Source organism: Aegilops tauschii, chromosome 2, assembly GCF_002575655.3.
Source record: "Aegilops tauschii subsp. strangulata cultivar AL8/78 chromosome 2, Aet v6.0, whole genome shotgun sequence".
Lineage (NCBI taxonomy): Eukaryota > Viridiplantae > Streptophyta > Magnoliopsida > Poales > Poaceae > Aegilops > Aegilops tauschii.
In genome coordinates this window covers 6,489,158-6,511,649 of record NC_053036.3, presented here as the reverse complement: position 1 = coordinate 6,511,649, position 22,492 = coordinate 6,489,158, and the positions used below count along the sequence as shown (strand labels likewise).

The window sequence follows — 22,492 nt, the reverse complement described above, 5'->3', positions numbered from 1 at the left end:
GCAATTTGGGAAACCTATCTAATGTCATGTACTCACTCTGTCCCAAAATAAGTGTAGCTGATTTAGTACAAACTCTATAGTTCAAAATTTAATTTTTGATATTTTTTGCTATTCATGTAGAACTGTAATTTTGTATGATGCCACTTACAAAGGGCAAACTGAATCACAGATCGAACTTTAGTTTGCATATTTGAAAGAACTTTTCTTACCGGTAGATCTAAAAAAATTTAAAGACCTACGTGCCCTACCCCGTGAACCAATGGGGTTGGAGTACATTTCACCTTGACACTTCCCCATTATAGATGTCACAATGCACTGATCGTGCATATCACAGGCCTACGTGCTAGTTTCCTGAAATAAAGATAGTACATTATAATGTCAATCCTTGAAATTGGTTTGTGAGGTCAGTAGCCCAACAACTCGTAAAAGTTATAGTTGAAACTCCAGTGGTTCGAATGAAGAATCGCCAGTTGCCAGCTTACTGCCACTTGTGCGCTTCACCATGTTGGGGGTGGACATGATTCACGCTGTTAGCTTACCATTGGAGATGATTCACACTGTCAGCTTACCATCAGGAGCTAGATAAAAATAATTGATTGTTGCTTAATCAATTTTGTCCATGAATTCCAGCTTGAAGAAAATACTACAATCTCTTGTAAGAAATACACTAACCGATCCACACAATTTTGCTTCATCCTCTACATTCTACATTGATATATAAAATTTGGAGCTCGAATTTCAAAATTTCACTGACAGGTTACCTTAATGGGTAATATTCATTTGTAGTTCAAGACACTTGTTCTATGTTCATTTATCCATCTACAAGATCTATGCGTATGTGGGATCATCGTGGATTGGTCATAATTCTGGTTCTGGAAGAATTTCTAGCCAGCTCGAAGCTTTTTAACCACATATCATCACTTATCTACATAAATAGTAGTATGTATTTCTTTGCACATATACATGGTTGTTGGCAAACACAGGAATAGATTATTCATTTTATTGCCATTTGTTTTTATGCAGGTGGTTCTAAAATTTGTCTACTTGGGTATCGGAACAGCAATCGTCTCCTTTCTTCGTGAGCACGAGCACACTTTGTCCACCTATACATATGTGTTTCTGTCATCTGCCTTGATACTAGATAGTTGTTGGCATGTTTGAGAAGATGGTAGTTAATGACATGCATGCTAATTTTTCTAATATGCAAGTTAGTATCATCATGCCGTGAATTCCAACCCATGTTGCTAAAGTTCTTATCCAGGGAGGATAGCTAACCTGTTGCATATAGGAAAAACAATGTTTACATGTTTTGTAATTTCAACGGAATGAAATTATATTTGAAATCATGGCGGCATTTTTTGCTCATGTAACACATTCAATATAAATATTTTGATCATATGTAAACCAAATATCTAGTGTTGATCTTGCCAAGCCAACTTGTTGTCTTTGCAGAGGTGTCATGTTGGACACTTACCGGTGAAAGGCAAGCGACACGCATTCGATCTCTATACCTCAAATCTGTCTTGAGACAGGATATATCATTCTTTGACCTAGAAATGACAACTGGGCAGATCGTTTCGAGAATGTCCGGTGATACTGTCCTAGTTCAGGATGCTATTGGTGAGAAGGTAAGGAATTTCTCCAAGTACAATGAAGAACACATAAGAAAAAAATTGTATTCGTTATATTCCTAATCTTATTGAAATTAACATAGACATGCACTCTAAACTCTTCAGGTCGGCAAGTTTCAATCACTTGTGGCTACTTTCGTTGGTGGTTTCATTGTAGGTTTCGTGAAAGGATGGCTTCTATCTCTTGTCATGTTGGCATCCATACCTCCAGTTGTACTTACTGGAGCAGTAGTGGCAAAACTGTTGTCCAAAATATCAAGCAGACGTCAAGCATCATATAGTGCTGCGGGTAATGTTGTCGAACAGACAATTGGTGCTATAAAAACAGTAAGTTTAGTTTACAAAACAAGTTTTGAATAATGCTATTATAAATGAGTTTATGTGCACTCTCTAATTTATATGATGGCTGTATATGCAAATAGGTTGTTTCTTTCAATGGGGAGAAGCAGGCCATCACAACGTACAATAAACTAATACACAAATCATACAAGACTGCTGTTGAGGAAGGACTTACTAATGGCTTTGGCATGGGTTCTGCTTTCTTTGCACTCTTCTCTAACTATGGTTTAGCCATCTGGTATGGTGGAAAGTTGGCTCTTACAAAAGGATACACAGGAGGACAAGTCATCACAGTCATATTGGCTATCATTATTGGGGCAGGGTCAGTCTTTACTCTTACCTTGAATTAGAATTCATATCTACCATATCACATTACCGAAAGTGATATCAACCAACTTTTGCAGGACTTTAGGTAATGCAGCCCCATGTATGACTGCCTTTGTAGAAGGACAATCAGCAGCACACCGACTGTTGACAACAATAAGGAGAAAACCAAAGGTTGATCCTGATGACAATAATGGTAAGCGATTGGAAGATATGAGGGGAGAAGTTGAGCTGAAGGATGTATATTTTAGCTACCCAGCCAGGCCTGAGCAACTGATATTTGATGGATTCTCACTTCTTGTGCCTAGTGGCACTACAATGGCTATAGTTGGGGAGAGTGGGAGCGGCAAGTCAACTGTGGTTAGTCTTGTAGAGAGATTCTATGATCCACATGATGGTGAGGTTTTAATTGACGGGATCAATATCAAGAGTTTACATCTTGATTCAATAAGAGGGAAAATTGGCCTTGTTAGCCAAGAGCCAGTGCTATTTATGACCTCAATTAAAGACAACATAACATATGGCAAGGAAGACGCAACAATTGAGGAGATCAAGAGAGCAGCTGAGCTCGCCAATGCAGCAATTTTCATCGATAAGTTGCCCAATGTGTGTGATAAAAATCATGTAGTTTAGATTTCTTCCATTTGAGCTGAGTGCTGATATTAAGATTTATCTCCTACCAGGGTTATGACACAATGGTTGGCCAACGTGGTGCTCAACTTTCAGGGGGGCAAAAGCAAAGAATTGCAATTGCGAGAGCAATCATTAAAAACCCCAAAATACTTTTGTTAGATGAGGCTACTAGCGCATTAGACGTGGAGTCGGAGAGGATAGTTCAGGAGGCATTGGATAGAATCATGGTGGACAGAACTACGCTCGTGGTGGCACATCGTCTAACTACTGTGAGAAATGCTGATTGCATATCAGTTGTTCAACAAGGAAAGATAGTTGAACAAGGTCAGTATTTCATTTCTATCACCCATTTTTTTTACCAATAACCTATTTTTCACATCTTAATTAGATTTTTCAACTTCATGCATATAGGTTCCCATGATGAATTGGTGCTAAACTTGGATGGCGCGTACTCTCAACTTGTTTTGCTACAAGAAAGTCATACAGAGCATAAAATAGACCGCCGATTGTCTACTCCAAGGTCTAAAAGTAAAAGCTTGTCAATGAAGCGGTCGATTAGTGGTTCGATAGGCAATAGTAGTGGGCATTCTTTCACCCTCCCCTTCGGGCTACCTAGTGCAATTGAATTTCCTGGAGGAAATGAAACACATGGGCAGAATCAGGAAGAGCTGAATGGTGATGGTGAGGTCCCAAAGAAAGCTCCTATGGTACAACTAGCGCTTCTTAACAAGCCAGAGGTACCTATTCTTCTGTTAGGATCTCTAGCTGCAGCAGTCCATGGAGTGCTTTTCCCAGTGTTTGGTTTAATACTTTCGGGTGCCATTAAAGCTTTCTATGAGCAACCAGATAAACTCAGAAAAAATACTAGTTTTTGGGGTCTAATGTGTGTTGTCATGGGTATCATATCAATAATCTCAATACCAGCAGAGTTCTCCTTGTTTGGACTAGCTGGTGGCAAGCTTATAGAACGCATCCGAGCTTTGTCATTTCAAAGCATTGTGCACCAAGAAGTTGCTTGGTTTGATGATCCGAGAAATTCCAGGTGTGTTACATATTTTCTCTTGGTTTGTTCTTCTATATATTATGAACTTTACTCCGAGGCACTTTATATAATCGCCAAATTATGTATTACAGCGGAGCACTTGGTGCAAGACTATCAATTGATTCTTCGAATGTCCGACGTTTAGTGGGAGATAACTTGTCTTTAATGGTTCAGATTATCTCAAATCTAGTCACGGGAGTTGTCATTGCTATCATTGCTGACTGGAAGCTTGCTTTGATTATCATATGTGTGATTCCACTTACTGGTATTCAAGGTTATGCCAATGTGAAGTTCTTGAATGGTTTTAGTCAAGATGCTAAGGTAATTCATTAAACAAAGTTGTTGGGATGTTCCTCAAGTTATATGACATTTTGAGAACAAAGCCCTAAAACTAGATGCTACACCCTATAGCTAGATATATTTTTCTTTGGGCATAGGCTTTGTATCCAAAATACATAATTTACCAGTAATTTCACTATTATAGGCATAAAAGGTGAAGAAAACTATACACTTCGGAAATTCCTTGTGAGAAAAATTTATGCATATCATTTAGCTAAAATAAATTTGAAGATATTAGTTGCCAATGTTCCAAAACTTGCTCCGAAATAAAGACTTTTGGGGATCCGGGGCGAGTAATGATGCAGTGCATGCATAGCTTGTACCGTCAATCTAGAACTACTAGCTCATTACCCGTGCTTTTGATGGATTATTTTCAGCCAGGGTCCTCGGCTTGCCCATATTCATATATCTCACACGCTATTGTGTACATCTGAGCTCCTTCTTCGCCAGTGTCACGACTTAGTGTTCTTGCTCTCCTTAAAACATTACACCATGTCCTCAACCATAGTCACATACTATCATTGTTCTATCTCACATCTGGTATGATCTGTATCCGGTATAAATTTTGAAGGAGGTGGTGAACTTAATTTTTTTTTATGCGAGGAGCTTCGTTGTGATTAATTATTTGTTAGAGATTTTTACCAAGGTGAAAAAGGAAAGAGGAATAGATGGAAGAACTATAGACAGATCCATTTATATAACAGTAAAGAAAACAAAAACAATCTGATTAAATTTACAAAGTGAGGTCATTTTTTTACTTCACATTTCTACTTCATCAAGCATAGGTAACTGTTTTTCATTTTCTTAACACCTTTTGAGTTTGTGATAATGGCTTTCTCATCAGATGATGAATGAAGATGCGAGTCAAGTGGCCACAGATGCAGTTAGTAGTATAAGGACTGTAGCTTCTTTTTGTTCTGAAAAAAGAATTACAAGAATATATGAGCAGAAATGTGAAGCCTCAAAGAATCAAGGATTCAAAACAGGAATAGCCGGGGGCATTGGATTTGGTTTTTCATTCCTGATGTTGTACCTTACATACGGTCTTTGTTTCTATGTTGGAGGGCAATTCGTGCGCCATGGCAAATCAAATTCTCGTGATGTTTTTGAGGTACACATATGCACTATTTCAGCAGTAAAGTTTCTGGTTGAGGATCCTCTTCTTAGTAATTTTTTAATCTTAATCCTTCCATGATTAACCACTTTCATGAGGTCATTTCACATAGTAAGTCATACTTTGCAGGTTTTCTTCGCACTGATGTTAGCAACTTTGGGAGTATCTCAAACAAGTGCAATGGCATCCGATTCAAAAAAAAGCAAAGGATTCAGCTGTCTCCGTATTTGCTTTGCTGGATCGGAAGTCTGAAATCGACTCAAGTAGCAATGAGGGCTTGACTTTAGACGAGGTCAAGGGCAACATCGATTTTCGACATGTTAGCTTCAACTACCCAACACGCCCAGATGTTGTAATATTTAACAACTTTACCTTGCACATTCCCTATGGAAAGGTTAGCCTACTCGTATACTCATCACATTGTTATATCTTCTACAATCATGTACTTGGTGTGGTGTCTTATGTTTGTTATGGTCCTATATAGACTATTGCACTCGTTGGAGAGAGTGGTTGTGGCAAGTCAACTGTAATCGCTCTGTTGGAGAGATTCTACAATCCTGATTCAGGTACCATTTTATTGGATGGAGTGGAAATCAAGAGCTTGAACATCAACTGGTTGAGGAAGCAAACTGGACTAGTTAGCCAAGAGCCTGTACTCTTCAATGACACAATTCGTGCCAACATAGCCTACGGAAAGGACGGAGAAGTCAGTGAGGAGGAGCTCATTGTGGCGGCAAAGGCATCCAATGCGCATGAGTTCATATCAAGCCTTCCTCAAGGATATGCCACCTCCGTTGGGGAGAGAGGGATACAACTATCCGGTGGTCAGAAGCAAAGGGTGGCTATTGCAAGGGCCATACTGAAAGACCCGAAGATACTACTGCTCGACGAGGCGACCAGCGCCTTGGATGCTGAATCTGAGCGGATCGTGCAGAATGCCTTGGATCATGTGATGGTTGGCAGGACCACGGTTGCCGTGGCGCACCGCCTCTCGACGGTCAAAGGCGCCGACATCATTGCAGTCCTCAAGGATGGTGCGATTGTGGAGAAAGGGGGGCACGAGTCCCTGATGAACATCAAAGATGGAGTGTACGCTTCACTTGTTGAACTTCGTTCGACTCACCATGAAAATGCCTAGGATGAGCATGGTCATTTCCTATCTGTATACACGTGGTATGCGGCGCCCAGTTTGCTGTATCTAGCAGTCGAAGTCTATTTGATGTAAGTTTGCTCGCATTTACAAGGAGAGATTCTGCTTCTGCTTTAGATTTTGATTCTGGTTCTGAAACGTACATTTCCTGCTATGCGCAGAGCAGTGTAGTTTTGTGCTGTAACAAGTATATATAAATAATTGAAGATCTCCCTTCAGAAATTATTGTATGGAGATGTCTGTAGCTCTTGTTTATCTGGCTAAAATCTACCTACAGTTGAGGAATTGATCTTACATACAGTGCAAGCAAATGCGTAAGGAAATGTCAATCAATACTTACCAGCGAACCAGCAGTGGGCAGTGTCACGATGTCCAAGAGGATTCAGAGGCGTCGTACGGGTGTGCTCGGCACATAGCGCACTGAATATAGGAGCTCCCCTTGTCCATGGGCTTCCGTGGCCTAGATTCGATTCAATTACATGATTCTCTTACATGTTGCAACTCTTGTTTCTCTTCTTATATATATGTTCTAGAAGGTGCTTCTTTGGTATCTTGTCAATATATGTACTTTGGCTAAGCCCTTAGGACCTTCCTCTTTTTCCTCTCTCCCCCCCTCATCTAAACAAGTGATACATAAGCAGTTTTTTTCCACATTTTTTGTTTGGTACCAAATTTCCCCGGTTTATAAGCACGAGGACGAAATCTCGACCAAAAGAAGACAAGGGACCAGATGTCAATTTCTTGTAAACTTGAGGGGTCAAAATATAGTTTTGTATATAAAGTATAACTTCATTACTTGAAAGGAGTGCATATTTGGTGTGGTATATATAGGATGGGACAATTATACTATTGTTGTTAAATTTATTTATTCTGTTGGGAAATTGTACTATGCCTACCATACATTATACACTGAAACTCTTTATAGTTAATGCATTCTTTTATAAAAAAAAATTCCATGAATGACAAGCGAAAGTGCCCACATGCATTAGCATGTGCTCGCTACAACACATGTGTCGTGATCGATCGGTTCAAAGATGATGAACTTAGTAACATGATCCATATTTTTTTCAAGTTTTATTGCGAATTGGATGTGATTTTCCTAGGGAGATGCTTTGTACTAGAATTGAATCTATCATCCATATTTTCATTGCTTGAGATGTGTGCCCTATAAACCCATTTGTTCAATACCTTCTCTCTCCTTTGGTCCATCAACCTTCCTCCCTGTTCTTTGACAACCGAGACAACTAGCTTGGGGGCCACATCAGGGGCAGGCCCAATTTATTTTCCACTAGATGCACTTCATATGATTGGTGCACATGTAGTATAAATACATAGAATATGATTTTTTTTCCTTTAAGCATGAATATATTCTATTGAAACTATAAATTTTTATTAGTGGGGGGTTGGCCCCTCTCGACCTTAATTTTGTCTTCTCGTAGGCTCCTAAGTAAGTGAGTAGTGGGTATCTCTGCAGTCGGCATCATCATATCTACCCATGCTTTTTTTAGTTTGATTCTAAAGATTATTTTTTTATCAGTTTGGATATTACTATTCATGGTGTTAAAATCTTCAAAAGAAGATCAATCTGGGCATGTTTTGGAAAATAATATTAATGAATCTAATTGATCATGTTTTACTTATTTCATGTCAATGTGACACATGGTTAATATGAAAGAGGTTTCTTGAAACTTCCATTTTATTTATTTTTATGGTATGACATATAATTGAAGGAATTGCATCATGGTTTATAGAGTTTCTCACATGTAAAGCGTTTTGGATTTTTTCTTTGAGATCCATTCATTACGAGCTGAAAATGTGATAGAGGCACAAATGAAACCGTGATGGAAACTTGGATTTTTTTTGGAAACCGAAGTAAAAGTTCGGTTAATATTTCTAGAAACCGAGATTAATACACAATATAGTTGAAAAATATTTTCAAAGCGGCTGTAATATGTGGAAAATAATAAGTTGTAAATCAAATGTAATTGCATATAATATTTTGAGACTAGCTAAATTTCAAATAAAATAGAGATTAAATGGCAAGTACAAGTATGCAAAACCTAGACCAGAATAGAGTTGATTCCGCAAATGCCTCCACGTGGGTAGGTACCATCTGGAAAAAAATAGGAATGTAGAAATGGGTGCAAAGAATCAATTGTGGCTAAGAGGACTACTCTTGGAAAATCATTTCACATCTGGAGAGATTCTCAGAGCTCATCCGCGAGCGCGACGGTGGTAGGTTGGAATAAGAGAGAGCAAACCTCAAAAATCTCAACGGAACTTTGGTAGTGTCAGCGGGTGTCCAAATATTTGCAACCTTGAAAGTTCGGACCAAACTCAAAGTAATTTCAAAACTAGTTTGAATTAGAGTAAAATTCATCAAGTTTGATTGGGATTTTGATGTTTCAAAACCAAAGAATTTTCAAAATTTTGGACATTTCGTGAGGTCAAATGTTTCCTTTTTCCAAAACTTTAACGGAAAGGCTAAAAATCTGATGTCGGTTTTTTAGACATGGCAAATCGAAAGTTTTTCATGGCAATTTGAGGATGGCAAATCCAAGCACGGCAATTTTCCTGGCAAAAAATGAATTAAGTCGGATTTTTCATACTCACCAACTAAACTTGCCATCACCGGCGAACGCAACTTGCCATGAAAGACATTCGATTTGTTATGCCTAAAAATCTGATGTTCGCTGGTTATCTGGGTCCAGCTTTAAAGCGTGGGCGTAGCATCGTAGGTGGTATCCTTTAGTTGCAAGAGCAACACCCTGAGCCCCTTGGTCTTGAGCCTGTCCCTCCCAATGGAATCGACGAGGGCAAGAGCTTTGGGCGAGCTCATCAGGGGGATCCTCAGGTGGTTGTTGGGTCAGGTGAATCGATTCGTTGACGCTGGCCCCAACCAACATGCTGATGGATTGTACGCACTCAATAATACAGAAAGAATAGGTCAAGTAAACAGCTTTTATTTTTGGAAATGGAGGCATGCCCCCGGCCTCTGCATCATGATGATGCATGCAGCCATAAGGTCAAGTAAACAGCTAAAACAATACAATAGGATGCTCTTTCTATACCAGTTGGACAGGTGACAGGTGTACAATAATACATGAAGATTAGGTTAAGTATAAGCAACCAAACGATACTGTAGAGATGCTCTCTTCCTATACCGTTTGGATTATCTGCCCAAGTTCTGTACTCATGTGAAGCAAGTTGGAGTATCTATTCATGTTAAGTATATGCCACGACAAGTCTGTCCAAGATTAGGTACAGGCTGCCGATGCAACTCATCTGGACTGCTGCTTGCATGATTGCCCAACGCTGAGATAAGGTGCATTGAAATTTTAGATTATGAATTTATGATTATGAAACAGCGTATATATATAGATCGGTCAACAGGTCCTGTTGCACCGCACACGGTGACTCGGCACCGTTTGTCTACGTACTGTAATATTACGTCAACGCATGACATAACTGGTGCTCACCCAAAGGGCCAGATTTGGATTCGAATTCCTCGAGAAGTTCATTTTTGTCAATTTTACTGAACTTGATCATCTCACACCTAAATGTCTAGCTTTAAATAATTATATTTTGTTAATGACATATTGGGAAAAAGAGCTCAGGTTCATATGCTCCCGCAAGAACAATAAAATTGAGAAAGTTCTCTATTGTCAAATGTCAATGATGTTCAAGTCTATGTCTACAAATGTGCGAATGTGTTACAATACCTCTTCAGTCCCTATAGAAGAGGTACACATCATCTAAAAGTTCAACGATGTTATAAATCAAGAATAAACGCCAAGGACGGCCCAGAAATACGCTTTCTAATCCAGTTACGTACGTCATTCCCTACTCTTTGCTGTTAGTGGAGCATAACTAATACCCTACTCTGGCAACAGGGTGTGCAACGCTAAAATATTCCTCCACCTCCAGTCATTGGCCTGCCCCATAAATACCCTGCAACTGAGTAGAAGAAATGTCAGAAGTATGTACACAAATTAAAGCAATGGACGCAGCAGCAGTTGGTGCCGAGGGAGAGGAGAGCGTGGGGCAGCACGAGAAGGTGTCCTTCATGGGGCTGTTCCGGCATGCCGACGGCAAGGACCAGCTGCTGATGCTGGTCGGCACGGTGGCCGCGCTGGCCAACGGCATGACCACGCCCCTCATGACCGTCTTCTTCGGCGACGTCCTCGACGGTTTTGGCGGCGCCACCGACGCCAACGTCCTCCAGCGCGTCAACAAGGTAAGCCCCGATCGTCTCACGCGCTCAGCTGCTTCCATGGCTGTAGGCTTATTGGCATGTAAAACATATATGTTATACCTACTTTGCTGCAACTTCGTCAGTCGTCCATGTTATATATCCTAAGCGTGCGATCACTTCTACTCCCTCCGTCCTATAATATAAGGGCGTTTTTGACACTACACTGGTGTCATGGGACGGATGGAGTAATTTATAACACCATCCATGTTTATTAGCCAGAAATCAGAGGGATGATCACCCTTATCAATGAGAGGGATGCTCTCGCTTGGAGCATCTTCCATCCAGCTACTACAGAGCGACCTCCTAGCCATTTTAGCGAACTCATGCGCTACGCAATTTTAGCCACATTTCTCTAACTTGGACTCATAGTAGAAGGTGACCTCCTGCCTTTTGTTGAGCCATTTTGATCCATAGCTGTATACTCCCTCCATCCAAAAAAAGTAAAATTTTCTATAAACTTCGTCAAACCATAAAAAGTCTGATTAATGGCAGACCTAAAACTTCAAATATTTTGGAACCGAGGAAGTATGAGATAAAAACTAGTTACGCTATCAGTGGGCCTTTTAATTATCTGGCCATGTAAATAGCTAAATAATAAGAATTCTCAACTGTGTTGCTAAAAAATATATTTGTCAACTGTCATATTGGTCTCCGTCGTGCGAGCCCATTGATGCTTTATGCGTCAAAATGCTGGGGAAATGCGCAGAAGGCTCCTCCATGGACCGGCGCAGTGAGGCCTCTTGTTCACGTTATTGGAAGTTTGCTTCTGGCGAATTTTTTTGCTTTTTTTTTTCTACTTCCTGATTTACCCCAGTGTTTTTCCTTGATTTCTCATTTTGTTTGCTCCATTTTCCATCTTAGTTTTCTCTATTCCCTTTTCAAGTTTTCTTTTGTTTCACATTTATTACATATCTGAACATTTTTATAAATGTGAGAACATTTTTTCAGATTCAAAATCATATTTTAGTTCGACAACATTTAAAAAAATGAAAACAAATTTATAGTAAACATTTTAGAAAATCGTATTTGTTTTTTATAAAATCATATTTTTAGGAATAATATGAATATTTTATAAATTTTGTGCACATTTCTGAAAACAATTGGGAATATTTTCTAAAATTTCATGAAATTTTCAGACAATTTGCAATCATTTTAAAAAGTAAATTATCAAATACTTTATAAGGTAAGAAAAAATGATAAAATGGAAAAATCAGCCAAACAAAAGGAAACCCGACGGAAGGCCGGCTCACATGGCTACATCAATGCTACTTTGGCAGGCCCAACGTCCCTTACTCATGTGCGGGAGCTTGATATTATGTCTTAGCGGGTGTCAGATAGGATTAGCCCTCTATTGCTATGAGGCAAATCCAATCCTATTTGTCCCTCTTTGTGGTAAATACGGACGTTTGTGCAAAAGTTTTCCAATTAGTGAACCCGCATAGTAATGTGTGATGTGATTTTTTTTCTTGCTGGTTTATTTTTAATTTTATTGAAATTTCCTTATTATTATTATTTTTAATTTTACTATTTTCTATTTAATTTTTTGTATCCTTTTCCTTTTTTTCGAAGTACATTTTTTCAGGTCTATTGCTCCTCCTTTTTTTCTATGTTTTTCTCTCTTCGAAAAGTGCATGAACATTTTTAAAATTATACCAACACAAATACAGGCACACATAAAGAACTCTTCTCAAAGATCTGAACAATTATTTTTCAAATATAATGATATTTCTTTTCATATACATGGATTATTTATTTTTTAAATATTAGATGCACATTTCTTTTGAATATATGGACATCCATATTCAGCTACATGAACATCTTTATTTTCTATATATAAATATTTCACATTATTAAACTGATTAAATATTAAATCTAATATGGTGAACCAATGTTCGTTTCATTATGTTTCCCTATAGGCAGAGCCACTCCATTTCCCGTTTAAAACAGCAAATAGGAGATTCCCGTTTGGCAATGCCCATATATGTGAAAGTATTCTTGCAAGTTACAACAAAAGTCCCCTTATAAAGAAACAATTTGCACAGAATAAAAATTAATATGAGAAACAAAAGGAATTTAGGTAATCCTATATGCATTGCGTTACAGTGGCAACTAAACAATAACCACAAGTGTTTAGAAGCGGAGAAAGAGATAGAGAAGAGGGTGATGACGGGGGAGAGATGGCGCCCGTTTAGAGCTATGAGAGGGGGAGTCTGGGCGAAGAGAGTGCACGCAGAAGGATTGAATGAGACCAACGGGGGGAGGGGGTTGGGGAGACTTGGCGGTAGTGGAAAAACACAAGGGGATTTCTTCAATAGCATAATGTGGACCCATGTGTGGAAATATTGGGGAAGGCTTAAGCCTCACTTGAGAAGCCGCCTAATAGCCATTCAATATCCGTTAGTGAATCAGAGTGCCCCTAGCTATGACGGTGAGATTAAGCCTGATCCGCGTCTTGATCTTGTTGGATGGGGGAACTTTGAGGGGGGTGCTATCATGCCAGGAGTGGTCCACAAGGAACGCGGCATGGGGAAAACAAATTAGGAGGGCAAGGTGCCAATGATTTTGAGAGCGGGAGGTGGATAGAGGAGGGGCGATGTGTTGGTGGGCAGAGGTGGCAGAGAGGATAACACCCCGTTTTCTTCACATCAATCATTGAGGCATCAGAGAAGAATAACTAGCATGGAGTGAATAAATGTTGCCATATATTTCTCAAAGCAGCCATTTATTTCACTTGATTAACAACCTTCATTTCTTTCCTTTCTTTCTAGTTCCTCCACATTATACCTAGCTTCATTCCTAGTTCTTCCAATTTTTGCATTCATGTGTGTGTGTCTGAGAGAGAAAGGGTGGGGAGAGGCGCAACATCGAGGGATTTCGTTTCAATCTGCACCTTTATATGGAAGCCTAACATACCTAATGGGTTGAATCTTATGTGAGTGTACTGAAAGTTTCAGCCATGTGTGACATGGTTGCCACTCAAATTTGTGTATGATGTAGGTGTATTTGTGGTGATTTCAAAATAAATAGCCGTATCCGCCTCACCAATGACAACTTTTTGGAACCATGTGTGACTAGGTGTCTTACAAGTCCTATTGTGTACTAGTACATCATGTGCTACTAACGTTATTATATTATCATAAGAATTGTCAAGATTTACTAAATTTAAATGGAATATATTCACATGATAAATAATGGTCAAATTTGCATCTTGGAGAACACATTAATACTAAAAACACTGGGTATTTAGGAATATAGAGACCACTTCAATATCGAAAACACCATCCTTATGTTATTTTTAAAGTATGTTTATGCCATAAATAATGGAAATAGTTGCACATTGGATACCATCTCAATAACCAAAACATCATCCATTCACACATAAGCACACGCATGGGGACGAGAGAGAGAGAGAGAGAGAGAGAGAGAGAGAGGAGGGAGAGGGATAGGGAGAGAGGGAGGGGAGAGAGGGAGAGTGGGAGAGAGAGAACTGGTTAATATAGGCTATGAAACCTTACATGTATGAAGAAATGTAGGTAGATGTTCCTGTAAAAAACGTGTTACCCATACAAGACATCGACCAAATATAGGAATAATATATAGCCCAATAGAAATACGATACATGACCTCACAATCGAGCCTAAATTTCTAAGTAAAGTAGACATATCAAGTCCATAGCTCTTAAGCTGCACACATGTCACACTTGAGGCAGAACTGTAATTGTCACCTCAACCATTTGTGCCTCTTCCCTCTTCTCGCCACAACTAGACAGGGAGACATGTTTAAGATAGAGAGATGTTCTTAGGATGTGGAGCAACATATGCTTGAGAGGTTTTTGATAGTTTTTGGTGGTGGTATAGGGGGCTTGGAATGGGATGAGATATGTCATTTATAATTTGGATTTGGCGGTGAGGATGTTGTGGCAGTTCAACCTTAAGTTAATGCTCTACACAGTGAAGGCTCCTGATATGGCCTTTACTTACTGGATACAGAATGGTAATAGACATGTTGTCTCCCCCTTTGAAGGTGTATCATTGATGTTGGCGATCTGGAGTTCACTTATTGGATATAGAAATGGAAGTGGGGTTGTCTCTCTTAATTAGGCCCCTACTCTTTAAGAGTCTTTGTCTAGTGTTGGTTGGCCAGTTAGATCAACAAATGTCCTTGTGTGTGCATCATCTCTGTTTTAATGCCACTCATCAATCTAACTCAAATCACGTAGTACAAATAAAATCAACATGATTTTTTTCTCATACAACATTCTAGTGTTAAATAGCTTGCTATAGTGTCTCTATAGTTCCATTATATATTTTTGGGACTCCAAAATGCTACATGACCTTTCAATGTTTAGCAATACTAGTATTTGCACTATACCTCTGAATTGCTCTGCTATTTGACTTAGTTTATAGCTAGCAATAGTCCGACTATTGCATATAGGTAATTTATCACAAAATAATATGGTTATATGGAATTACACTTACATGTAAATACACTGAATGGTTATGTATTATAGTGTAATAGAGTAAACACATTAATACATTTTCACCTTGTCGTCATTTCATTAATACAGGCGGTTCTGAACTTTGTCTACTTGGGTATCGGAGCAGCAGTCATATCCTTTCTTCGTGAGCATGACATACTTTGTCGACATATTTATATGTGTTTGCACCACCTACTAAGATACTAGTCAATTGTTGGACATGTTTGAGAAATGGTCTTTAATGCACAAACTAGCATTTATATTTGCAAGTTATCGTCATGGCATGATTCCAAGTCATGTTCCTATAGTTCCTATTTGAATAGTATATAGAAAAACCATGAATATAAGATGAACGGTCTTAACATCTTTTGTATTTCAACAAGAAGAAGATAGATAAACAAACATGTTAAAACTCCATTAGCAATGACGGCGGGAAAAATGTATTCACGTAGCACATCTAACAACAAAATTGAGCCATACATAGGCCATGCAGTGATCATCATATCAAGGTAGGATAAGCCAACTTTTTGTGTGCAGAGGTGTCATGCTGGACAATTACTGGTGAAAGGCAGGCATCACTCATTCGATCTGAATACCTCAAATCTGTCTTGAGACAGGATATTTCATTCTTTGACACAGAAATGACAACTGGGCAAGTAGTTTCAAAAATGTCTGGTGATATAGTGCTAGTTCAAGATGCTATTGGTGAGAAGGTAACGACTTTCTCCAAGTCAACTGAAGAGCAACAAGAAAAATTATATTCATCAAATTGCGTCCCGTATTAAAATTAACATAAATATATATGCATTGTAAAATTCCCCAGGTCGGCAAGTTCCAAAACCTCGTGGCTGCTTTCCTTGGTGGTTTCATTGTAGGTTTTGTGAAAGGATGGATTCTATCTCTTGTCATGTTGGCATGCGTACCTCCAATTTTATTTGCTGCAGGAGTAGTGGCAAAAGTATTGTCAAAAATCTCTAGCAGAGGTCAAGCATCATACAGTAATGCGGGGAACATTGTCGAACAGACAATTGGAGCCATAAAAACAGTAAGTTCAGTTCACAGAGCATTTAAACATTGGTTAGTATAAATGACTTTCCGTGTACCCAGAAAGTTATCTTGTGGCTATATATGTCTAGGTTGTTTCTTTCAATGGAGAGAAGAAGGCCATCATATCGTACAATAAACTAATACACAAAGCATACAAGACTGATGTTGAGGAAGGACTTACCAATGGCTTTGGCATGGCATCTGTTTTGTTCGTATTCTACTCTAGCTATGGTTTAGCCATATGGTACGGTGGAAAGTTGGTACTTGCAAAAGGATACACAGGAGGACAAGTCATCACTGTCTTATTGGCTATCATGACTGGGGCAATGTGAGTTTTTACTCCTACCCTGAAGTAGAATCCATACGATAATGATCCTTCATATCAAATTATTGGCAGTGAAATTTGTCAATTGTCAATTGTAGGTCTTTAGGTAATGCAGCCCCATGTATGACTGCCTTTATAGAAGGACAATCAGCAGCACATAGATTATTCACAACAATCAAGAGGAAACCAGAGATTGACCCTAACAACAATAGTGGTGAGAAACTAGTAGACATGAGGGGTGATATTGAGCTGAAGGATGTCTATTTTAGCTACCCAACAAGGCGTGGGCAACTAATATTTGATGGATTCTCACTACATGTGCCTAGTGGCACTACAATGGCTATAGTTGGAGAGAGTGGGAGTGGCAAGTCAACTGTGATTAGTCTTGTAGAGAGATTCTATGATCCGCAAGCTGGAGAGGTTTTGATTGACGGGGTTAATATAAAAGATTTACAGCTTGATTCGATAAGAAGGAAAATTTCTCTTGTTGGCCAAGAGCCCTTGCTCTTTATGACATCAATTAAAGATAACATAACATATGGAAAAGAAGATGCAACAATTGAGGAGATCAAGAGAGCCGCTAAGCTCGCCAACGCAGCAATTTTTATCGATAAGTTGCCCAATGTGCGTGAAACATTCACTATGTAATTCCAAGTTCTTGCATTTGAGTTGAGTGCTAATATTTACATTTATCTTGTACCAGGGTTATGACACAATGGTTGGCCAGCGTGGTGCTCAACTTTCAGGGGGACAAAAGCAAAGGATTGCAATTGCTAGGGCAATCATTAAAAACCCCAGAATACTTTTGTTAGACGAGGCTACTAGTGCATTAGATGTGGAGTCAGAGAGGATAGTTCAGGAGGCATTGGATAGGATCATGGTGGACAGAACTACGCTTGTGGTTGCACATCGTCTAACTACTGTGAGAAACGTTGATTGCATATCAGTTATTCAACAAGGAAAGATAGTTCAACAAGGTCATGATCCCCATTTCCACCTTTCACTTCTTATCAATCACCTGTTTGAATAATTTTTAACTAAATTGTTCATATTTCTACATATATTTTATATAGGTTCCCATGATGAATTAATACTAAACTTAGATGGTGCCTACTCTCAACTTATTCTGCTCCAAGAAAGTCATGTAGAGCAGAAAATGGACCATCGACTATCTGCTTCAAGATCAAGTACAAGCCTGTCATTGAAGCGGTCGATTAGTGCTTCACTAGGAAATAATAATGAGCTTTCTTGCACACTCCCATTCGGGCTACCTAGCACAATTGAGATGCCTGGAGAATATGACACACATGGAAATAATCAAAAAGAGAAGAATGGTGAGGGAGAGGCACCAAAGAAAGATCCTATGGTACGTCTAGCAATTCTTAACAAGCCAGAGGTACCTATTCTTATATTAGGATCCCTAGCTGCGGCAGTTCATGGAGTTATTTTTCCAGTGTTTGGTTTAGTGATTTCAAGTGCAATTAAATCTTTATATGAGCCGGCAGATAAACTTAGAAGTGATACAAGTTTTTGGGGTATGATGTGCTTTGTTATGGGTATCATATCAGTAATCACAATACCAGCAGAGTTCTTATTATTTGGAATAGCTGGAGGCAAGCTTATAGAGCGCATCCGAGCTTTGTCATTTCAAAGCATTGTTCACCAAGAAGTTGCTTGGTTTGATGATCCTAGAAATTCCAGGTGTGTGCAGCTTTGATCTCTTGGATTCTCTTCCAACTATAGATTTCATGAACACTACTTTCAAGTACTATAACTGCCAAATTATATCTTACAGCGGAGCACTTGGTGCAAGACTATCAATTGATGCTTTGAATGTCCGGCGTTTAGTGGGCGATAACTTGTCATTAATTATTCAACTTAGCTCAACGCTTGTCACAGGAGTTGTCATTTCTATGATAGCTGACTGGAAGCTAGCTTTGATCACCATGTGTGTGATTCCACTTGTGGGTCTTCAAAGTTATGCCCACGTGAAGTTCCTGAATGGTTTTAGTCAAGATGCTAAGGTAATTAACTAAATAAAATTGTTGGGTTGTTACCAAGTAATATGACATTTTTTGAATAATTCCTGAAAAGTAAATGAACCCAATAGTTCCATAAATGTTGTTGCTTTGGACTTAGGCACAAAAATATAACTTTACGACCAATTTTTTCCCATAATACGTAGAAAACGCCAAGGAAATTATACATTATGAAAGTATCTTTTGAGATTTATTTACGCATATGACTTAATAAAGTAAATCTAGATCTACTAGATGGTAGTGTACTGGACGTTATTGACTCTCATTATTTCCAAAAACACACCTTTTTGGGAAACTTGGGGGGGGGGGTAACAAAGTACAACAATTGAGTTTTCTACTATCAACTTGGAACCACTACCTCATTATTTGTGCTTTTTTCTACATGTTACATTAATTCAAGTTCAATGGCTCACCCTATTTCATATACCACATATCCTATATTGGGCACATAGAGTCCATCTTGGGAAGTGTCACAATGAGTGTTCATGCTTGGCTTACTATCTCACACGGTGTCCTTGGCCCCATATTTAATCCTGTCATAGTACTTTTATTTCCCGTGTCGTGATCCATGTAGAAATTTGATGGAGGTGTTGAACTTAAATTGTAATGAGGGGAGCTTCATCGTATTTTGATTAGTTCTCCTATAATTGTTTGTGCAAGATTATTAGCAAGATGAGAAAGGGAAGCTGAAGAGGTGGATGAACCATGATAGGCTCCATTTAAATAATAGTGAAGATAGAAGTTAAATAAAAATATTCAATTATGTTTACGAGTTCAGACATATACATCTTCTACTTCATCAAGCGTAGTAAGAATTGACACTTACTTCATTTTTGTTTCCTCAAAACTTTTGAAGTTAACGATTATACATTGGTCATTCTCCAGATGATGTATGAAGATGCAAGTCAAGTGGCCACGGATGCAGTTAGTAGTATAAGGACAATAGCTTCCTTTTGTTGTGAGAAAAGAATTACAAGAATATATGATCGTAAATGTAGAGCCTCAGTGAATCAAGGAGTCAAAACAGGAATAGTTGGGGGTATTGGATTTGGTTTTTCATACTTGACATTGTACCTCACATACGGCCTTTGTTTCTATGTCGGGGGGCAATTTGTGCGACAAGGCAAATCAAATTTTGGTGAAGTTTTTAAGGTATGTAGATGCAGTGTTTCACATGTAAATTTACTCACTAAGGATTATCTTCTCCATATTTTTTGCCATAGTTCTACCATGAGGTCACTTCACTTAGTAAGTCAATTTTGCAGGTTTTCTTTGCACTGGTCTTAGCAACTATGGGAGTATCTGAAACAAGTGCAATGGCCTCCGATTCAAAAAAAGCAAAGGATTCAGCTATCTCTATATTTACTTTGCTAGACCGAGTATCCGAAATTGATTCAAGGAGCAATCAGGGTTTGATATTAGATGAGGTCAAGGGGAACATAGATTTCCAACAAGTCAGCTTCAAATACCCAAGTCGCCTAGATATTCAAATCTTCCATGACTTTACCCTACACATACCCTCTGGAAAGGTTAGCCTGCTTCTCATATAATAATCGTGTCGTCATATCTTGTACAACCATGCACTTAGGAGCTTGCTTTCGATATGCTCTTATATAGACTGTTGCGCTTGTTGGAGAAAGTGGTAGCGGCAAGTCAACTGTAATCACACTATTGGAGAGATTCTACAATCCCGATTCAGGTACCATTCAATTGGATGGAGTGGAAATCAAGAGCTTAAACATAAATTGGTTTAGAAACCAAATTGGACTGGTGAGCCAAGAGCCTATACTCTTCGATGACACAATACGTGCCAACATAGCCTATGGTAAGGATGGGGATGTCACCGAAGAGGAGCTCATTGCAGCTGCAAAAATATCCAATGCACATGAGTTCATATCAAGCCTTCCTCAAGGGTATGGCACCTTCGTTGGGGAGAGAGGGGCACAACTATCCGGTGGCCAGAAGCAACGGGTGGCTATTGCGAGGGCGATACTCAAAGATCCTAAGATACTACTACTCGACGAAGCAACTAGTGCCTTGGATGCAGAATCTGAGCGAATTGTGCAGAATGCCTTAGATCATGTGATGGTTGGCAGGACCACGATTGTCGTGGCACACCGCCTATCTACTATCAAAGGCGCCGATATCATTGCAGTTCTCAAAGATGGTGCAATAGTGGAGAAAGGAAGTCATGACTCCTTGGTGAACATCAAAGATGGATTGTATGCTTCACTAGTTGAACTCCGTTCAGCATCACCGTAATACCTAGGATTAGTATCGGTTCCTATTGTATACATGTGTTACATGTTGGTTGACCCCCTTTTTGATTGTTGACTTGTAATTGCGATACATTAGGAACTTGAAAAGGGGCTCAAGAAGTAAATAGCCATTTGTTGTGTCTATGCCTATCTAAATTAAGAGTGTACATATATTGGAAAAAAAGATTATTTGTCAGGTTTTGATTCTCAAATGTACATTTCTAGTGTCAATGCATAAAGGCGTGTGGTTTTGTACTGTACATACCGTATGTATATAATTATTCGAAGAATCATCTTTTGACATGTCAAACATATCATACATTGTATGAAGATGATATATAGCTCCTTTTTTCAGATGTTGTTGCTATCCACGGTTTAGGTGCTAATTCGTACATGTGTATTTTCATTGTGACGATGAATGTTTATGTTGCTTCCTTTTAGGTGCTTTTGTGGCCACAAATGATATCATCATGTCTTTCCAATGTTTTTTTCTTTTTCTTTTGAAAGGATGTCTTTGTAGTGTTATCCTTGAGCACCAAATACTCAAGCCGAGACTTGAACCCTGGTGGGCTGATTTCTTGTGTGTAGCTCACGCCTCCAAATGTATTTCATCATGCAAACTTACAGTAATGCAATATACATACCCATGTACATGTGTATTATTAATTTCGGACTTTTCTGAAACTTAAAATATCTCATTTTCAGTTCTTTGAAAAACTTTGTTCATGTGGACTTTCTTCATAATTATAAGGGACCTGGCTAGGGAGCGCCCGTGCGCCCGTCTGTGCCATCGAGCACACCTACCTAAATAGGAAATTAAAGCTTTCTCCGTAACGTAGGTCTCACCTAGTTGTCCTGATTAGGAAAAAGTGGTCCCGTTTTCCCGTGACTCTCATCTAACAGATCAGCCATGTTTCATATCTCACGTGCATTTAATTGATGTTCCAAAAAAATAAAAAGCTATAACTTTTGATTCGAAGGTCGGAATTCAGATCCGTTTTGACCGTTGGGTTCCTGGTGACGAATTCTTCAAAACTAGATCCCATAAGAGTATGTTTCGACGAACTTTTTTTATGAGCAACTTCGGGTGGAATGGAGGCAACTTTAGTGCTATAGGAAAGCAACTTCTTATTTTTGACCTAGTATGACTTCCTATTAGGTTGATTTGTGTTAAAACAAGAAAATCACACAAAACATGAGGGGCCTTTAGTGCGACATACAAGCAAATTCACTACACTAAGTGTACCTATGAACCTTGCTAACTTTATCCCAACTTGCCTATCATGGCTGCTCAGTTGCCTATCATTGATGCTCAGTTGCCTACGATTGATGTTCAGTAGCCTACAAATACTATGAAATTGCCTAACATTGATGGTCAGTTTCCTATCATTGATGGTTAGTTGCCTATGATTGATGTTCAGTTGCTTACAAATACTATGAAATTGCCTAACATTGATGCTCAGTTGCCTACGATTGATGCTCAGTTGCCTATCATTGATGGTCAGTTGCCTACGGTCGA

The 22,492-nt window shown here is 38.9% G+C and overlaps 1 protein-coding gene and 1 pseudogene across 1 annotated transcript; both read left to right on the top strand.

The window, feature by feature from the left end:
- Window positions 1-1,460: 1,460 nt before the first annotated feature.
- On the top strand, window positions 1,461-6,779 carry LOC109733829 (ABC transporter B family member 11-like; annotated as a pseudogene).
- Window positions 6,780-10,428: 3,649 nt separating this feature from the next.
- On the top strand, window positions 10,429-22,157 carry LOC109733830 (ABC transporter B family member 11). The gene is made up of 12 exons (XM_020293040.3): window positions 10,429-10,809; window positions 15,395-15,449; window positions 15,842-16,017; window positions 16,128-16,349; window positions 16,441-16,679; window positions 16,775-17,300; window positions 17,380-17,653; window positions 17,750-18,377; window positions 18,472-18,700; window positions 19,601-19,867; window positions 19,981-20,244; window positions 20,333-22,157. Exons 1-12 carry the CDS (start codon window positions 10,543-10,545, stop codon window positions 20,975-20,977), a joined length of 3,792 nt encoding a protein of 1,263 aa, XP_020148629.2. The 5' UTR covers window positions 10,429-10,542; the 3' UTR covers window positions 20,978-22,157.
- The last annotated feature ends 335 nt before the right edge of the window (window positions 22,158-22,492 follow it).